The 20,910-nt window shown below is 49.7% G+C and overlaps 1 protein-coding gene across 1 annotated transcript in view; it reads left to right on the forward strand.

The window, feature by feature from the left end:
* LOC131216022 (small conductance calcium-activated potassium channel protein) overlaps positions 1–20,910 on the forward strand; it is a 92,384-nt gene that overhangs the window by 39,908 nt on the left and 31,566 nt on the right. Inside the window, exons 3-4 of the mRNA XM_058210423.1 lie at positions 11,514–11,650; positions 11,733–11,961. Coding sequence (XP_058066406.1) covers positions 11,514–11,650; positions 11,733–11,961 — 366 coding nt within the window. The remainder of the gene's footprint in view (positions 1–11,513; positions 11,651–11,732; positions 11,962–20,910) is intronic.

Below are 20,910 nucleotides of genomic sequence, written 5' to 3' on the forward strand. Positions count from 1 at the left end.
CATCGGGATTTGGCGCGGAATGGTCGAGAAAGCGCCCGGAATGAGTAGCAATGGCCACAGAGCGATCGTCACGTCGAACCCCGGTGGCCACTCGCAACTCGCGGTCGAATAGTTTTCGCTAGAAATCGATGATGGGTCTGAAATGGGGCGTGCAATAATATAAAAATCCGTTGCACTTCGCACTCGAGTGGAGTTTGGAGAAAGTTTCGGCCGGTCCGGTCCGATAAGCATTTGGTGCTCATGGGGAAAGGTTTTTATAGTTTACGTGAATGAACGCATAATTGGTGAAACTATTATTTATCCACCATTGAGTGACTTTCGAGACGAGTGTCGGGTGCACATTCGAAGGAACAGCGAAAATATAAATTGTGAAGCAAGCATTCTTTCGGTCAAGAGTCGTTAAAGTTTACTATTCTTCGGACAGTCTCCGCAATTCGCAATGCAGAAGTTAAGGGCCGAACAGTTCAATGTGCCAATTATGTATCAATAATATTTCAAGTATTAAAGTTTATGCATTATCATCGAGGCTCACCACTATTTCTAAGTAATATTCATTCAAAAGGCATTCTTAGGTGCGGTTTTTAAATTATTTCTTCAACTTTTTTCATAAAATGGATATCATTGATGTATATTGTGGAAGTCAAAAGAAACGTTCATTACGCAAGCACAATTGAAGTCACATTTGAAACCAACAACTCTACTCTTAATCAAGAATGTAATTTAAGAAATCCATAAATTAGCCGGATCCCAATATCGGTTTTCAACTTCGGTATCGCTCCGACGCCATCTTGAGAACACAAAAACAATGGACCCAACATTGCTGCACGCAAACACAGCCACAGGAACCCGAAAAACGGACACCTCTGGCAATTAATTTCTATCGATCGGACGAGAGAACATCCGGAGATGTTGCCCGATGTCACACCCTCAAATAATTCCCCGACCCGGAATACCGACGGGACACGTGCCACCGAGCTGGATCTTTCCGACGGCGTATCATCCCCTAAAGAAACCATCATCACGGAAAACAAGGCGCCCGATTGGATCCCGATACCGATAAGGGTGTGGCACTCCTATCAAGCACCGCACCGTTACCGGTGGCCCAAGACAAGACACTAATGGGCAACCCAAAAAAGACTAGTTTTATACAAATCTCTACGTACCTTCAACGACTTCATCCGGTGCCGCTGCTGGAGATGATTCTAATTAAATTGCTAAACTTTTTGTCACCAAGAAGGCCGCCGTGGTCCGTGTCTATCCCAACAAAGAACGAATGGAACAATCGACCGAAGAAAGCCGGGAGCCAGCCGGATGTAGACGGGCTGCTGGAGTAGGTTCGCTTTCCGGTTGCTGCTGCTCGTGACGTTCCTCAGTCCTAGCGACCTGTCCAACCACCGTGAGGATGATGGTGATGACGATGGACCATGGATATCTTCCGGCTCCGTTAAGACGGGAAACGCCGAGGCCGACTGGCGTAAAGATGAGTTAGATAGATTGAATCGTTTCCTTTCTTCTTTTCCTTTTTGGGTGATAGCATGGTCTTATCCTCCCCCGTTGTGGCCAGCTACCGGCTGAGGGACGCCATCTGATTGGGTAGCTTTTGTGCCGATTTATCTGGTGCCGGACCCGGTGTGCAAACACACTCCCGCGTCTTCAGTCGGTTCCGGTACCGGAATGGTACCGGCAGCGACCGGTGCGCCCACAGTGCACTCTTCCGGTTCCCTCTCTAAGGACTCTTGAATCCACCAGCCAGCCGACACAGTCCCAGGCCATTATTTGCACTTCAGTAATCCACTTAGTCGCTCCCGGTTTGGGGTCGACCGGCGAGCGCCAGGCTGCTCTGCTTCTTCCGGAGCTGCAACCGATGCGCCCCGTAAAATGGCGGAAATGTGCCGCTTCCTGCTAGATCGGCGTTACACCACGACACCACGTTATGATCCTGTCGAACTCACACACCGAAAGAGACGACGGCACAATGGTGGAGCACAATCGGGAAGCAATAGAAAACTTTGCACATTTCGCTCGACAATGGGGTGAAAGTTTATGGGTTGACGTTTACAAGGGCACTGGTTGGCGAGCTACAAAATCGAGAATCGGTTGCCAGTCACCGTCGTTGTGCAGTGTGTACTTTGTTAACCGGTTTTGTCGAACGCGGAATGCTGCAAAATCAATCACCCGGTGCAGCGCACCGAAACTGTTCCGATTTGTTCAACAATCAGGCAACATAAAGTTAAAAATCTAGCTTCGGACAGAACAGTTGATTATAGTTATTTTACGTTTGTGTGCCATTCGGAACCAATTTTCTTGGAAAACGGTTTTCGTTCTTTCGACCGCTTAACCGGTTTCGTAGCAACCGGGAGCTACTCTGATCCTTATGCCAAGCCTTATCCACTGCACTGCACGCTGACCGCAACCGCGGGAGCGAACCGCGTTTCCGTACGAACGGACAAGCTGTCGTGGTTTTCGCGAGCGAGAAAAATAGAAACGCCGGAGCTAAATTCCAACAAAAAAAAACCACCACCAGCACCATAAACCGCTTCCGGGATCCGTGTTCCGGTTTCCTGGTGGCGGGTACGAAAGCACAGTATTTTTCATCACACGCCCGCGGAGAGATGGCGTGGCGCGGGACCTCGCGTGGATTTGCGATGCCGGGTCACCGGATGCCGGGTCTGAAGATTGTTGCTAGCTTCCTTCTTGCTTCCGATTTTAGCATCAAAGTAAGGGCCGTTTCATAACTCCTAAGCCCTGGCAACTCCATTTTCCGACCAACAAGCAATTCTCGGTTGGCCCTACCCTATCACGGCGTCGCACCGAGATACGACTCTGGTGGCATATTTTTAACGTCATCTTTTTACGTAATATAGAGAGCTGAAGGCCTCGCCCCGACGGATAAGGATAAGGCCCACGAGTCCGATGTAACTGGATCACCTGGAGCTCGAGGACCTCCGGGAACACTTCCCGAACCAGGCGCACCAATTCCAAGCCATTCAAACTTGGCCCATTGCAAGATTTTTTCGCTGCTCTTCACACAGCACAGCTCTGGGAATTTGAGGGTTCCATGGCGCCCTCTGAATTTCCGGTGTTTGGTGCTGAATTTGAGCCTACCAGTTTGTCCAACCACCAACCCCTAATGGCAAGAATACTGATAATAAACAGACCCCGCCCGGAGTCCCAAGTCTCGCCATCCAATAATTAAAATGAGTGCTCACTCTGCCGTTGCTCGGTGGGGCTTGTCATAAATTATGCTACTCACGAAGCCCCGTAAGCGGCTCGAGTTATGCTTTCAATTTTCTTAATTGCTGCGTATCGATGACGGGTTCAAGGGGTTCCGGATCTTTACGAGTGACACGGCGCCGGTCCGCCGGTGAACTGAGTGAGCATAGTAAATGCTGATGCTGAGAGCATTGAACCAAATTTGTGATACCTTGTGATTATCATTCTCAGCTCCTAATACCACTTTGAGCCCGACCACGTAACTAATGTCACAGAGTGAGTAGTGCGAAAACTGGGGTGTCTGCTATTGCGAGCACTTCTAGTCAGATACTTTGGATCCTTCGAGCACCTAGCTTAACCACATAAATTCACCACCCGTAAGCCGGCAGCCGGGAACTGCGCAAAGTCATAAACTTTGACAAACTTTTGGCGGCACTGCGCTGCGTGTCCGATTCGTTCCGCAAAGGAAACGACACTCCTCGATCGCCTGACTAAGCCGACTGTCAGGATTGCGACCGACTGTCGGGCCCATTTACAGAATGAAGCAAAATCCCTTTCTGCTGGGAAATTCTGTTAAGAGGCTTCGATTCTCGTCTCAAGAAAAAGCCGTTCTTTTCCTGTCCATTTTTTGCAATACTAGCACGGTCCTTCAGAATACTTTTCCAATCGATACGTTCTTGGGGCTTTTTGTTCACCAACGAACCCCATTCCGGTATGAAAGATTCAACACAAGTCCTTAGCAGCGCAATTATGTTAATTAAGCAAAACATTTGCATCACTTCACAAAGAACCATAATTATCGAAAGGCACCAAAGGTCTCGGCGCCATTCGTTAGTCAGGATCGGACGTTCGCCACAGAATGAAGTTTACTCAGTCGATCGATCTGTACATCATCAACCTCAACTGCCTGCGCTGGTGGGCCAACTTTCTCGGTCTGGACATCACGACGCCCAACTACAGGCCCAACGTACGCACGTATCTGGCCATGATTGGAACGTCCACGTTTTTATTCGGCGAAGCCTACACCGTGTGGTACTATTGGGCCAACTGGATCAAGCTGATGGAGTCGGCCGCCGTCTACGGACTTCTGATTCAGGTCCACAGCGCATCCCCCGTCAGAGCTCTGCCGCCTTGCCATTCGATTTCTTCATAAACTCCTTGTGTCCTTGTGCAGGGTGTGGCGAAGATCTACACAGTGATCCGCTACCACCGGTTCTTCTTGGTCATGTACGGTCGGTTGGAGCAGTTCCACCGGGAGCACGGCCAGCACCGGAAGAACAATGCCACGCTGTTGCAGAACATCCACCGGATCCGTCAGGTGTCGAAGCTCATCTCCGCGCAGTACGCGGCGGCCGTGATCGTCTTCGGCCTCGTCCCGATCGCGTGCTATCTGATGAACGGTGACGTAGTGCTCCCGGTAGCCATGCTGCTCCCGTTCACGGATCCCAGCGTTCCGTGGCAGTTTGTGCTCAACATGGTCGCCCAGTACTATCTGCTGTTTGTGGCTTGGGCTGGATATTCCGCCTCCGAAAGTGTGATCCTCCTGTTTGTGGCCAGCCTGGCCGGGTACGCCGATGTGCTGAAGAACACGGTCGACGAAATGAACGGTGCGCTGGTGCAGGTTGGGCACGGGAAGAAGCGTACCGAGGTCCGCCGGAAGCTGCTCGAGATAGCCCGGCTCCATCAGCGTGTCTTGGAGTTAGATTAGTAGAAGAGGGAGCCTCAAGGTGCGGCTGGACTAATTCTTTGCCCGCTCTTCCAGATACGAGCACGATCTCGAGGCGCGCTACTACCTCAACAACTGGGTCCAGGTGTTCTCGTCGGTGTTCACGCTCACGGGCGCCCTGTTCCACTGTCTGTTCAGCCGGCAGTTTTCGATGTACACCCTGGCCATCGCTGGCGTGACGCAACTGTTTGAGCTCTGCCTCCTGGGGACAATTCTTAGCATCAAGGTTCGTTTCACGGGACTCCGGGTAGTCATCCAATTTCGCTATGGAATCTCGCTCTTGCAGAACGAAGAAATTGAGTCCTCGTTCTACGACAGCCTCTGGTACCTGATGGATCGCTCGGAGCAGCGCACGTTCCTGATCATGTTTCACAAGAGTCAGCACGCGATCGAAATGACCATCGCCAATATGGCGCCCCTGAACATTGTCACGTTTGTGTCGGTGAGTTCTGGACGCCGGATCGAGCTGGTTTCCTGATCGATGCTGATGACGATGACGGTGGTTCCATTTGTTGTAGATATTGAGAAAAATCTACGCCCTGGCCATGATGCTCTTGAGCTTCTTTGAGTGACTCCCGTCGGGGTGGACTTGAAATTCCAGTAGAAGATGGCACTAAGCGCACAGATACTGCGCGTTATAATCTCCGTCACAAAATATCACATTCATTCTAGGACATTCTCAAGATCTGCACAAAGCAGTTTGTTGATCTGATAATGATCTCTTGTGCTGCGTGACGATAAGAGGGGGATTTACTTTCTGGCAATACTTTTCACCATTCTGGCACCATTTATTCGACGTCCTAATGAACTTCGGCGCGTGTATGTGAGCACGTTTGCAAATAAAACACTTTGGTAACACCCAACCCAGAGAGAGAGAGTTTGCCAGTTGAGACTTCGTTATCTTCGCATCTTAATTATGCATTTTGCGCCCAACGAAGCCAAGGGCCAAGTCAATGGCGGCCTGGTGGTGACCCCGAAACTATGCTGCCACCGGCAAAGGATTGTAAGTGGGATAATGGGTTGGCCGGGGTGTTACGTTTAATTATCCAATACACTCGGCGAGCCGGGAACGGAACCGGAACTATCAGGAAATTGCCGCTAGATTAAGCGCGGGCCCACACCAACACAGCGGGTGTCCTGCAGAAGCATACTCAGCGAGCGAGGATCTTCTGCTTAATCGAGCGTCGTCGGCGAAGCAAATAAAATGCTAATTCCTTCTCTGTTTTTTCGCCGTTGTTTGTTTGGGTCACCGGTTCCACCGGAAGTTGGAGGTCCACGTGACAGCATCAGGAAGCTAACCGGCAGCCGGTGCCGGTGGTGGCAGATGATTGCTCGCGGACCCCAACACAAGCGGGCCATTACTGCAAATTAAAACTCGTAAGCTCTCTTGAGAGGCGGCTCGAGAGTTCGGGACCGGAAGCCCTCCGAACCAATGGGCTTCAGGGGGTTCACATTTTTTCTTCTCCCCAAACAAATCGTGCCCATTGTGTCCGTGTCACCGTTTTTATCTGCTCCGAAACCGCACGCAACAATCGAAAGATGCGATGGGCGATCGTCGTTTGCATAGCAAATAACGCGAACGCGAACCCTCCGGCATCTCCAGAAGAAGCCGCGAATCGTACGCCCTCGGGTTTTATGATTATGATGTTTACATGGACACAAATTAACTGCCTCTTTTTCGGGGAACCCTACCGACCGGATCTCGGCAAATCTCGGCTCGGCAAGTACAAATATTATTATTTTTTAATGCTTGACACATCGTGACAATTATGCGCCGGCTCTCGGCAAGCGGACCGTCGCTGACTTCGAACGGGCGCCAATTGCGTTATGGCTCATTATTTGTGCCATTTTTTGGTCCATCTTCAGGCCATTATGGTTTCGCTCGTTTTTGGAGGACTTTTTTCGTCCTCCCCAAACACTAATGCACGCAGCCGACAATTCATAAATGTCATCAAGGACGATGGCGCAGGTTGCGTGTACTGACGGCGTCATTCAATTTCGCTTGACAATAATGGCGGGTGCTGAGTTGACAGAACGGGGATGCTTCGAACTGTCTCCGCGGCCGAGTTATTCATTCTTTCTTTTCCGAGACCATCTCTCCTTCTCTCTCCAGCTTTTTCGTGGATCTCTTTACGATCGTCTTCCGCGAACCGGTTCCTTTTCCGGTGTGTAATAAAATTTTATGTTGATTGAGAGTGCAAAATTTAAATCCACCCACCGAAGGCGAAGGCCTCGCGACTGCCGACATCGTTGTCGCCGGTCGCCAAATGAGATGAGCGAGTGGATTATAAGATGGTGCCTTCGGTGTTCGCCACTCGGCACCGTTTTCCGGTTTCTGCTGCCGGATAATGCTGCCCAATTTTTTTCGCTGTTCTTTCCGCCTTTGCGGGTCTTTTATTAGCTTCCTGAGCCGTTCCTGATGAGATTATCGATTTTATTAGCTGATAGGTGACTGTGTGTCTTTTGCGCAACCATTGCGTAACCTCGGGTCTTATGGGAGCCGAGTTCGATCCTTCTCGTTCCAGATTTAACGAAATTGTTATTAACAGCAACATCGTGCTATTTTTTTCTAGCTATTCGCTCGGGCTCGGCGTAATCAAGGACAAAACCGCACTTGGTTTCCCATTGGTATAACCGGGTGCTAACTTTCTACACGGCTCATTAGCCCCAACGAAAATCCCAATCGCCACGGTCGGCTTTGGAGCTTTTGTAAAGTTCTTCTCGAATTGAGTTCTAAAAACATTCGCCAAAAATCAACCCAGGCTTACGTTGGCCGTCGGTTCATAAATCTTCATTGGCGTCAAACCGGAAACCGGTCGGCTCGTGTCCGCTACCAATCGGCCAGTGTGATAGATTGTGTGCGGGATGCAGCATCAGCACAATCCTCGTATCAATCAATGGCGATTATCGGTGAATCGACCGGTTCCCGATCTCTGACAGGACGCTCTGTTACAGCGGCTTTCATCGCCATTGAGCCCCGGCCCCGGATCCGGCTTCACAGGTCCTGTGTCACATAAACCATCGGCCCAAAACTCCATCCACCCCAGCACCGGTAAGGCTTTGTTTGAAGGAAACCGATAGGATGAAAAATGATCAGCACTATTTCCTCCGTACCCGAACCGGAAGCCGGTTTTTTGTTTCTCACCGTATGACACACCCGAGATGACGGTCCGGATGACGTTTCAGTTTCGCCTTGCGCCTTGTGAGAAAACTTAAAAACGGAATCCATCGTCAATCCGTTCGCCCAAATGGGGCGACTTCCGGTCGGCTTCGAGGGACTTTGATAGCGTCACAAGACGCAAGGCGAGGGGGGCTTACACGACGCAGCACAATTTGTCTTTCGAATGGACCCCGGCGTCTGGGTGCTGAATGCGAGAAAATAATTAAAAATGAGTACTACGGCCCGCCTCATACACGCTGGTTGCCGGTGCGCTGTTCGTCAGCACTCCACTCGACGCGCGATTAATCAACCATGCTGCTTACTTACTTGGTAAACAGGAAACTGGTGACCCAACTGGCGAGCTCCTTATTCACTCCGCGATCGGACGGATGGCTGCTAAGGGGGTTTCAGCGCCGCCAAACGCATTACAAATGGCAGCGTATGATCATCTCCATCACCAAGCAGAGCGCCAAGAGGCGGAAAAAGGCGAAGGGAAACGAAAATTTCCTGCCGCTCGGAAACACAAACAATCGGCCAAACAAACGGGCAACGCAAACAGCGACGCCGTCCCGACGTCGCAGATGAGAAAGCAATTCTTCAGCGCCCGACGGTGACGATGTCATTTCGCAAAACATCGACCACGGCTTAGCGGGCAGGCCGGGGCACAAAAACGATGGGAGAGAAGCTAACGAAGCGTTTAAAGTAAATAGGCACGGAGACAGGAGGGTCGTCGGCTCGGAGTGTGGTTTAAATTTTCTTATTATCTGGCTTAGTTTTATTCATTAAAATTCGGCGTCTCCGCTCTTGTGCCATCCAAAAGGAAGTGACAGATTTGTTTCGTCGTCCTTTTATGCCTGGCTGGCTGCTGCAAATTGGTCTTGAATTTGATATCCTCGTCAGTATCCTCGGTCTCAGCTCACAATCACCGAGCGACGATCAAGAGACGTTCACCGGCGCCATCAACCACCGAACAGCGTCTGGGTGGAGTCGAACAGGGCTTTTCCTTGTTGCCGGCCCGGTTCCGGATAGACGCAAACAGTGGTGCCGGCACCGGGTATGTAGATTGCATCCGAAGAAGCTTGAGCCATGCTACATTTATGATGGAATCCTTCTTCAACGCCTGCCCGGGAGCCGAAAGGATCCACTGCAATGGCAATTGAAGTTGTTTTCCTCGTCCCTGTAACGTTCCGGCACCATCGTAATGGAAACGAATTGATTCCGGCCAAGTCTTGTTTTGCGTGCTAGATGCGAGGATGCGTGGACGATTCGGTGCGCCACGTCACACTTCCTCCGCTGGCCAAGAATTTACCGAACATACCCTACATTTCCCACAGACCCTAGCCCTTAATCAGCAAGTCGAAAACAGAAACGCAAACAACCAGAAACGAATTCATGCAAACAATCGTCCGCACAACAAACAAACAACCAGAATGTGTGAGTGGCAGAATGGTGCGACAAATACCCGGCATCGGAAAACCGGAACACGCACACCAACGTCACTTTATGATAGTGAACCCGACATTCTGTCTTCCGCACTATTTTCCGGTCCGGGGGATCCCGCACTTCTTCCCGACCGGCCGGGACCGGGTTAACCGAAGGAATTTCAATATAAATTCCACACCACGAACGGAACACTCGCCAGCCGTGGCCCACCGTTGGCAGTTTATTTTTACCGAGATTCAGCGCAGCAGCAGCAGCATCTTCGGTGGACATAACGGCCCTACCTTGGCCCCAGTCTGCGGTTGACTCCGCGTTTGCTGACTCAATTCCGATGTTACGGAATCGGATTTCGGATTGTTTGGGGACAAGAATTTGGGCCACCTAATCGTCGAAGCTGCGTCGAAGCGTCCTGTTGTCGGCGGATCACTTCCCGGACCGGACAGCAACATTATTTTTTCGTGTTCCACCCGTTCCTCTGATTGTGTTTGCTCGATTGTTTTTCTTTTCACTAACGAATGGCGAGAGAGTTAATTAAATCGTTGGAACCGGATGTTGACCACACGACACGCATATTTCACTTTGATTAATGAAGGACCGGTTTTGATTAGTTTGTTGCGGTGCGGAATCTTTTAAATACTATTTATTCAATTTGGGAAACTCATTAAGTAGTGAAGCATTTAAAATCAGGGGGGGTTGCGATTGTTATTAATCACACTAACTATGTAACGTACCCTTATTTGCAGGACACTAACTGTAACACTAGCGATCTTCAGGGGGCGCTAGCCATTACGTACTCCCGGAAAACACACAGTAGATACTTGTAACGACGTAGCCCTAGTCCCCAGTGCATGAGTTAATTGCGGTCACAGGTCCGAACTAGCGTCCACTCTAGTCTATCTGCTCGTAGCTCGTTCCGATCGTCCCCATCGTCCGTGTGCACAATTAGACTTAGACCAGGCTGTAGTGGGCAACACATATTCTCATTCGAGCGCACTCACAGGCATTCCCCGGCATTGGCTCATCCAACCTTCATGTGCTTCACACTTTCGCTTGCAACCGCCAAACATTCGCCAAAGCTTTCCCAACACCATCATAGCCCATAGCCGCTAAGTAGATCGTAGTGAATAATTACTCTGGTCGCTCCCGAACAGTTTCACTTTTCGCCTTCGACCGCACGCGTTAACTACCCACCGGTAACAACGTCGACAACGCATAAAACACCGCACTTCCGGTGCAATCCTTGCAGCGCAATAACTGGCCCACTAGGGGTACCAATTGAAATCAACGCAACGTACAAAGGCCCTCCGGTTCCGGGTTGTGGCTCATCGCATGAACCGCGTGAACCGGTCGAACGGTTGAACCGGTTGCGGTTAAGCTCCAGGATCGGTTCCGGTCGGAGATAAAATTGATAACGGCCATAGGTCACACACAGCATAACCGTCCCCGAGATATAATACTCATGTGTGGCTGTGGCCGTGTAGTGGCCTTCCTTTCGTTCTTTTATTTTTGCCACCCGTTTAATGGCCAAGTTTGTTCTTTTATTTCCGATGGTTGCTAAGTTGCAGAGTGCACACCCCACCACCGACAGCTGTGCATCCTAGACGCCTATGAACTAGTGTGTTTCGTTTAAAGTTGTCTAGCCCCGTAGAAGTAGCTCCGTTCGCTCTCTGCTATTCTAGTTCTAGTTCCGTTAGCTTTACTTCCGTTACCTGCGGGGGAGTCCTGTAGTGATAGTTTTAAATTTTTGTCACCGCAGCAAGCAAGTAGTAATTTTACGTGTCCTCGTGCCATCGTCCCAACGTCACAGGGGCTTCCGTTCGATATCTTGTGCCTGCACACTCACCTGCCTGTTTCACTCGCTTCTTACGATCCACGAAAGTGCTTTCACCGGGACCGATCCGATCGCATCGTACTAATCTGTCACGCTTTTTATTCTGGTCTCTCCCTCTCTCTCTCTCTCGTGTGGCCGTTCAGCTCCGAAAGCCTGTGTCCACGTTGTCGATTCCCGGCTCGATGAAGACACCGTGCGCCGGTAATCGGGAACCAGTATCGGCTGCATGCACAGAAGAGGCCGGCATCGCGCTCGTGGGCGTACACTCAGAGTATCCCAGGTGAGTACACCGGAGTTATAAGCCCCGGTTCCGGGAGGACCTCAGGACCCTGACCTCGTTTTCTTCCCGACCCTTCCCACAGGTACATGGAGGAGCGAGGCCTGGGTGGCGGCGTCTGCAAAGGTCCCGGCACGATACAGGGTGGGCCCGGCCAGAAGCACAAACCGAATGTCGGCTACCGGTTAGGGCGGCGGAAAGCGCTGTTCGAGAAGCGGAAGCGCATCAGTGATTACGCCCTCGTCATGGGAATGTTCGGCATTATTGTGATGGTGATAGAAAACGAATTAAGTAGCGCTGGTGTATATACTAAGGTAGGTGTCACCAACCGCCCAAACGCCGACGTTTGCACCCGACACCGGAAACACCCGCTCGGAACGGAGATCAACAGATCTGTCGGCCGGCTCTCGATCCACTGCATCGTGCATAATCGATGCGGTTCCGCCAATTAGTGACGCGTTTTAAAGCTCCACTCTCACCGCTCAAAGCTCGAGAGCCAAATGTTTTGAATATTTTATTCGATCGATTAAAGAATCAATTAGCACCTCCACTGGGCCAGAAACGCGAACGCTCAGGTTGTTTAGCTGATTGCCGCGATTGGATCCATGCTTGCCAATTAAACTATTCATTGAAGTTTGTAGATTTACATACCATACCCGTGATGATTCATGAAACCCAAACAATTTGATAATGAATGAATTTAAAGCGATTGAAAAGGGAATGGTTAATTTAAGCAACTTTATTTTGATGATTTATTATTCAATTGTTATTATGAGAATGCACAGAGCCGTGCTAAGCTCCAACACATCTCATCTCATCTAACACATCTTCTTTTTCCAAAAATTTTGCAACATAAAGTAACTCATTCCCAATAATTGTTCGATAAAAGCTTTCAAAATACCACATAACCTCCATGGCCGCTGTCAGTAATCAACTCTCCAAACAACATGACGAGTTTGCCCTCAACGTCCCAATTCATGCGGTCCCTTGTGACGGATAATGGCTTTCCCATGCCGCTCCGGTGGGATTTGTTTCCTGGCTCTCGGGGAAAAGAAAACGAAAATGGGTTTGTGGGTTGCAGAATCCGAAACGCCAAACATTCCTTGCCCAAAGCACGGCCGGCAAAGGCGCGGCAAACGATCCGATAGTCAGTGGCATTGGACACCGGAATGGGTTCGTCTCCCACACGGTACCGCGGGTGCACAAACTTTAAATTCTCACATTCTAACGGCCGCCCATTACCGGTTCACTCGTACCGCCACACGCTCCGTTTCGTATGAATTTAGCATGAGTCGAAACGATTTCGAACGGCTAAGTGAAAGCTCACGTTATTCTCCAGTATTTTTATGTTCCGTTCTAAAATGGCACGCAAAACCCTTCGGTCGGAAAAACGGGTGAACCCCGCAAGACCCTTCAAGGCGGGTGGTTAGTTGTGCTTTCATGATTCGATTTTCGTTAGAACTGCATAATGTATGCTGGGGCCGGCGGCACATGGCTATAAATTATGTACCTTCGAAAGTGACGGGAAAGTGCAAAATGCTGATGTATCTTCGTTTAACAGTATTTTCGCTTCGCCCAACTCAAAGATTAATGGTTTCTTGGACACACGGACGATAAAGAAAATGACTAATCCCCTCACCGGTGTAAATCGTTACAAGAGCACATGTTTTATGGGTCCTGTGGCTCCACTCGAACCGAACGACATGCACTTCTCACAAAATAAGCCCCAGATCCTGGTCTGGGCTCACTCGGAACAGGGAGGGCCCACATTTTGCTGACAAGCAAAACTACTTCCAGTCCAGGGTCCACGTTTGTGGTTCACGTTCCGAAGTTCCGGAATCGAAATCTAAGTCGGGGACGGACTCGACAGGCAGGCAGGCAGTTACCACCGGTTCATAAAAAGCACGGCACAGGGCAAACGGTGAGGGAACCGAAAAAAGGAAACTTTGTCAGTCGTAAAAGTATACGATTATTTCACGGTCACCCCACAAACGGCCAGGTTCGGCATGGCTCGGACTTCGGGCCGTAGTGGGCAGCGCAAGAAACAGTGGAAACAAATACAGCAACTAACGCCAGTAGGGCACTTCTTTGAAGTCACCACGCGGGAAAGGATCTAACGGCAAGGAGTGGGTCAGCTTGGGCCGTGCTTGGACGATGCACGATTGTTAAAGCTCCCCACCGGCGAGAAAGTCCAACACCGTAAAGATCAGAAACATGAGCTTTGTGGCCTTTCGGTACCTTTCTCTCTTGCGGCTGAACAAACCGGCGCCATTGAGTGTTGTTTTCGTTTCTTTACCAAATTTAGAATCGTCGTTCACGATCCCCCCGAGTCGGAACGAAGACATAAACACGTTCGTCGGGTTCGGCCCTAGGAACCCCACCCCGATGCTGTTGGGACGGGTGGCCAATCTTAGACTAATCTAGCATCTTCTTGGCTGCCGGTGCTGCCCGGGGCCAATGTTTTAGAATTGGCCCATTTTCAGGAGGTAGCTTTCTTGGAACAGGCAAATCATTTAGATACCGCCTCACGGACTCCATTCAGGAGTACTCAAGCTGGTTAAACTAGACCGCAATTTAAATCCACCATCAGTCGGCTCGTGATGTTTAATATTCGTCATAAACGGCACCACCCCCAAAAAGCCGGGTCCGTTAAAACGGAGGTCCCGGAAGTGACATCAATTTGATGTTTACAACAGTCGGCATTTTAGTACACAATATCAAAGTCCAATTGCTTCGACCCATCATCAGGTGGTTCGGTTCGTGCTTACCAACAACCAACATATCGATAGCAGCGTGATAGCTCGGGACACACAGCCGAACTCAACCGATCGGAATCAAACGTCGTCTAACAGCATTAGAATTCCGGGCCGCAGCGACGGTGTTCCGGAACGGTGTTTAATATTCAATCGAATGTTATTCCGAGAAGCATCCTTCCCACCAAAGCCACGCCACGTCAAAGGCGTGTGAATCGAACCCGCGTGTGTGCGCCTCGACACAATTAAATCATGCTGCGCTTTTAAGCTACAGCAACACAACGTGCGGGCCGGGAACCGGGAACGGCTCGGAGCGGAGGGCATGCGTTAAATTCAATTTATTCGAAACACCGACTGCAGTTTCGCACCGCCTGGCCTGGTGCATCAATAATGCAACGTTTGTGCAGGGCGCTCTGCCCGGTGCATCTTCGTGCAGTTGGAAAACCGGCAGAACTAGTTTGACAAACAAAAACTTGCTTCGCACTCTGCCAGGACTCTCTACGCTCGGCGGTTCCGGCTGCCATTCTTCACGTCGAAAGGTGTCGAACTAATTCGTATTCGCCGCCGACCCAAGCGCGTGGTGTTGAAATGGAATTCAAATCGAGTGGTGCAGGAAGTCGACTGGAAGAATCCAATTTGGAGGGACTGTTAAATGCGCACACCGTTTGCCGATTTGATTTTAATAGGCTTGCCTTCGACTCAACGAAACTATTTCCGACTATTGTAATAAAATTCAAAATCAATCTGAAAAATTTAAAAATATTGACATATTAATAGGGATTGACGCAGACTGCCGAACAAAGCACAAGTAAACGAATTAAAAATTGATGTTAAAATCAATAAAAGTTTCCTGTAATACCCTCTCAGGTATTACTCCACGTGCCGATTACGTTTTCCGGTGGCCCGATTCTTCGAATTCGTGCATCGCCCGTGCAATGTAACACATCAACGGAACACTAATTAATTATCAACCTCGTTGGGTTTCGCCACTCGCCGAACAGTCAAGCCGAAACAGTGCAAGTGCAACGGAACGGTAAATTAATTCCCACAATTCGCGCGCTTCGCCGAACACACTTAACGTGCCACAAAAGTTGCCACCGACCAGAATCCGGGTGGAGGTTTCGGCCCGATTGATTGGGTGGAATTTTACGCATCGTTAGCGCATGTCACCACCGTTGGCGCACTGGTTCACCGCGAGCATAATTTGTTGGCACTCAACGGCGACTTGAGCTGTGGCGGGCCACGGCGTGCGGAATGGTTGCGACATCGTTGCGACAAACCATGTTTGCTCCGTCCGGATGCCAATTTCTTTCGCCGACACGCGACACTCGGCCGGGGGTTTATTATTTAACCACTAAAGGCGCGCGATTTATGTTCAATTTGTTGTCGCCTTGGAAATTAATAAAGGCCGGTGCCGGCGGATCGATTCGATGCGGCGGAACACGACGACGCGGCACAAGACGGATCGGATGTGGCCACTGGTCGGTCGCCACCTCGCGGCCAGCCCTTTCCGAGCAGAACATTGAAGCAATAAATCTAGCACGTAAAATGGGCACCGACCAATCTCTTTGCCGGTCCGCGTGGCCGGGCTCCTTTTTTAAGCACTCGAAGGAGCAGCAACATAAAACACATTAAATAAACCTCACCACATCGCTCACGGTGGCGGGAATTCGTCCCTTGTTGAAACTAATTTTCGTTCCTGTCTCGGCCCGGCACCCGGGACGATGGGAATGATGGTGTTGTGTCATTGCGAAACGATCGCCAAGCACGTATCGCCATAAAATTATGCAATTGCGAGCACCACATATGAGCGATGAGCCCGTTTTGTACTGCCCGTTATTTTATTGGCCACCCCAAACACGAGCTTGCTTCAGTGACGAGCAAAACAAAAAGACGCCGTCCAGTCGTGATTGACAGACAGTTTTAATATTTCACTCACAAAGCAACTAAAACAAGGACACTCCACATAAATCAGCCACTGGCGGAATTCGATTCGAAAATCATAATAAAGTGATGCGAACGGACAGCATCGCGATCGCTCCCGTGGCGTGGCAAACCATAAAATGTGTCCACAAAAAGTGCGTTCCGAGCGCACTGATTTGTGGCCCTCTTTCCGGGCCGGGCAGAATCAACGAAACAATCAACCTTCAGCCCTGGGATAACATTATGCATTCGAGCGGGCTTCAGACTGTCGGTATGGTGGAAAAACACTCAAAAAGGCTACGAAAAACAAACGAAACACAAACCGGACTGAAAGGGATAATGAAATGGAGAGACGGACTAGCCGAACGGCAAACGGCAGAGCCGAATCAGATGACCCAAGCATTAGCACTGCCAAAGCCGTCACCCCAAGGGCGACAGCTGCAGCTCATCCATTAAGTGAATTTATGGTCCCGGCTGGCCCTGCTGCCCTTGGCCGGGGTCAGAATTTTCCAGAATGTTAACTCCCGACGACGCCAGCAGCATCCGGAGCTTGTTTTCTTGTCAACGGCCGCCGATCGATTGGTGTCCGTGCGGTCGTCGTAAGACGTTGAGTAAATGGGACATGGTCCACTTTTTCCGACGTCGGCACGGTTTTGCACAATCGGCATCAACGAGTCGCAGCAACGATCTTTTAAAGCCCTGTTTAATTAGTTACCGTCACCAAAGATTTTGCACTTCAGTCGAGTTGGAAGGAAGTGCTTGCTTTGATTAGGTTGTCATCTTCTCAGGCGAACAACCGAACATTTGACATTTGCATCATTCAACGGGCTGCTGCGATCAAGAAAAGTGTATCTTCGTTGAAAAATATGCAGAAAATCTAAGACCCTCGCATTAGCCTAGAAAAACAGCATTCTCCCAACAATGGAATCATTCATTAGCAATATGCTGGAGCGGGGACTCTGGCCGCTTGACAGAATCAACATCACTCATAATAACGCGCTTCCTTCATCATGCACTGCTCAAGCAGGAGCATTTGGCACCTCGCGGCCCCCGAGAGGGGCGCATTCGCATTTCGTGCTCCTTTCTCCTGTTATCGTGTTTTTTTCTTTCACTACTCAAGGACCCTTCAAGGAGCTACTTCCCAAAGATTGCACTCCGTCCAGGCACGGGCGCTGCCATGAAAACGGGGGACGGAATAATGATACAATAGATTAATCTTGGCACAGGCGAAGGGTGCAAACTCCACCTCACGGAGCGAGAGAGAGAGTGATTGCTACACGCTGCAGATTTTCCTCCGAAGGAAACGCGAAGGCGAAGGCGGTAATGTAATGCAGTTTGGCCAACTAGGTCACGCGCCGAGGATGGGCCCGCCGCATAGAAATATGATAATAGAATAAATGGTTGTGATAAATGTATTTCTATCGCTACACAAAAGAGCGACCCACACAAGAGGGTTGTCTTCAAGTGGCCCGCACTGTGTTTATGTGTCGAAGGACGAGAACTCGCCGGTGGCAGCGATGCCATTTCCAAAGCACCGCACTCACCGCCACCGAATGTGGTGGAATAAAATATGCAAAAGGATATTTATTTGCTCCGGCGCCGCACCTCATGCATTGTTTCCCGTGCATGTGTGTGTGTCGGTGTCTTCCGGTGGCCACCGGAAGAGGAAACGCGTTGCATCGTTCAGTGCAACGCCGTTTAGCACAGCACAGCATGGCTCGAAACGATCGCTTGTCACGAACCACAGCCAACGGTGGCACCAGGGTGGCAATCCGGTGGCTAATATGGCTCGAAATGGCTTATTTGCGCTGATCGATCGGTATTCGGGAGTGGGGAGTCGGGAAACGGAACCGGAAGTTCAAACTCCTGGAAAGGGGATAAGTCTTACAATTTTTAATACGAAATCCTTCGTTCAAAAACGATCAATCATTTAAAATGCAATGTCTTAAATAAATAGTAGATAGCTTATATTTTATTTTTCAATGGCACATAAATGCCTATCAATATCCCTTGCCTGATCTTTTTTCCTTCTCGTTCCTCGATCTTAAATAATACACTTGCAAAACAATCGATCCAAAAGTACTCGGTTTCGATTGAACTAATTAGAGGAACTCAGCTCACTTTCAACAGTTCTCGGAATATTTATTTATAGACCCTACTTGGTTGGTCACTTCCCAGTCTCAGGCCGTTAGATTGAAAGAACTGAAACAAAACCTCCCAGTGGTCCCATCGTGGATCCACCCTCCCCTATAAAGCATCGCGCGCTCGGCACGGAAATATTGAAATTTCAATTACTCCACCAGACTTCCGTGGCGCTTGGCCGTAATTATTGCGGCGGAAATGGGCCCCGCTGCGAGGAAGGAAACGGAGCCGGGGCTCACGGAAATAGAGTTCACAGACACTTCAACACGCACGCCATTAGGGGGGGCAGACGCCGACCCTGAGAGCATATGATCCCGATGATTGGTGTGGCATTTGAAGCCGGGAGTCGCAAAAGTTCTGATCACAAGATCCGGATACCCACAAATGAGCATACTTTGAACTTGCTTCGTCACCCACCATCATTGGGGGGGTCCTTGCGGAGAGGGCGGAAAAGTGTGTCAAAGTGTCTTGCGATAGTTTTTCGACATTATTTATAAACTCGCAGCAATTAGCAAAGAGTTATACCCGCACATACAGGCACGCCTCGGACGGGCGTCATGTTCCGAACTTTATGGCCGTTACCCTCATAACGGGCGCCGATAAACATGGTTGACGATGATGTTTAGATCACCCTCCCCGGGGCAGACGTCCTGATCCCGGTACTCCCGTTCCCGGGTTGAGTACAATAATAAACATCCGTCCAGATGTTTGCCTTTGCGGAACGCAAGACGTGACTCGAGGAGGTGCCCCAGGCAAGCGGCTCCGTGGTGATGGTGGTGGTGCTAAAGTTGTAGAGCACATGCACTCGGGTGGAAGAGTAAATATCCGGCACATCATACATTCCGTAATAACCCGGCATTCATCATGAGAATTTTAAATCTCTCACCTCCGGGGCCGTTGTAATGGAACACACTCGCCCATCGAGGGGCCAACATCGGGGGGCCGCTGGCCCATCCCCCACCACCCTCTCTCGCAGACCAGATGAGGTGGCAATAAATAGCAACCACCTGCCAACGTAACCCGCGCGGAAGCTAATGGATCGTAATCATATCACCGCGCGTGGGCACGATCGGTCCGGGCCGGGGATCTCCTCCGACTACTACCATGATGATGTCGATGATGGGGCAAATAATCAGTGGCTAATGGAATGCTGCGGAGGGCGGGTGGTGCCGATCGGCCGATGACGGTTGTGTGGTGCGACCGACACATCGGCCATTTGATACAGCATAAATGTGGCATGCATGACTAAATGTTCATTTACGTGCAATTTGATGTCCATTTCTGGCCCCAAACTGCCGCTTGTCTAAGCAGTGGACTTTTTGCCTGGTCGCTGCTCATTTGTATGCAGAATGATGCAAATCATGTTTTGAGAGCCGAGATTCATTCACATTCCATGAATTCTCCAGTGGCCGGCCCGTCATCTGTAACGAGATCGTTTGATTTGTAAATAAATTGGCATTTGGTTGGAAAAACCCGGAAACTGGAAATTGGTAAAATAACATGCTTATCATTGTTTGCGGATCGATTAGCAAAACAGTGCCCCGTGTAGAAAAACTTGCCCATTTGCATAGCGAACATGTTAATCAAAATGGAATTTCATGAATTTACAATTGAATGGCAATCGTTAGGAAAATACACAACTAGACAGTAACACACCTGCATAGGGTGTGTAATTATTTTGTGATATTGAAAGTGGCAATTTTGCTTCTCTTTACAAACAATAGTCCTGATGACTTGAATTTCCTATTTACAGGGCAGGCAATTGGAAATAGAAGCATTGGAAGCTTTTTGGAAAATAATATCGCGCGAATGACCACCTCTGGCCCTGATAACCAAATGTACCCCCTTTTGGCGTTTTCCATCACTTTCAAATTTCTTGACCCATATCGTTCTTGCGGCCAGCTAGAATCCATAAAGCTAGAGTTTTAAAATCCTATTCTTAATTTGGTTAGATTCCAATAGGCTAGTATAAAAAAAGGATCTATTTAAAGACATTTTTTGTAAAGGCTTAGCTCAACGGCAACGCTAAACGCACTTCCGATCGCCCCATTGTGTCCTCAATTTCCTGGATCCTCGCACACGGCAAGCGAACGGATATGGGGATACAAATTTTCATTAGTAATCACATGTTAGTACCGAGCTGCCCAATTAGCTTCGTTAACTCCACCGTCCAGATCCACCTGCAAAGCCGCCCCACTTCCCTAGCTATCCCTAGCTCCTTAGGCATCCCTAACGCGGGAAACGAATTCATCGTTCGTCGTGCCATTAAGCTCATAATCAATCTTAATGATCCTTTTATCGTTCGGCGTCGTCGTCGTCGGCGACGACGACATCCATCCTCTCATCGTCGCTCGTAATAATTGGGTGACGTGCCAACGAAACCGGGCCGGTTCGGGCGAGATCGGGTGCAAACGTTATCATTGGCCGGGAGCCGGGATCCCTTCT

The sequence above is a fragment of the Anopheles bellator genome, chromosome 1 (genome assembly GCF_943735745.2).
Source record: "Anopheles bellator chromosome 1, idAnoBellAS_SP24_06.2, whole genome shotgun sequence".
Classification (NCBI taxonomy): Eukaryota; Metazoa; Arthropoda; class Insecta; order Diptera; family Culicidae; genus Anopheles; species Anopheles bellator.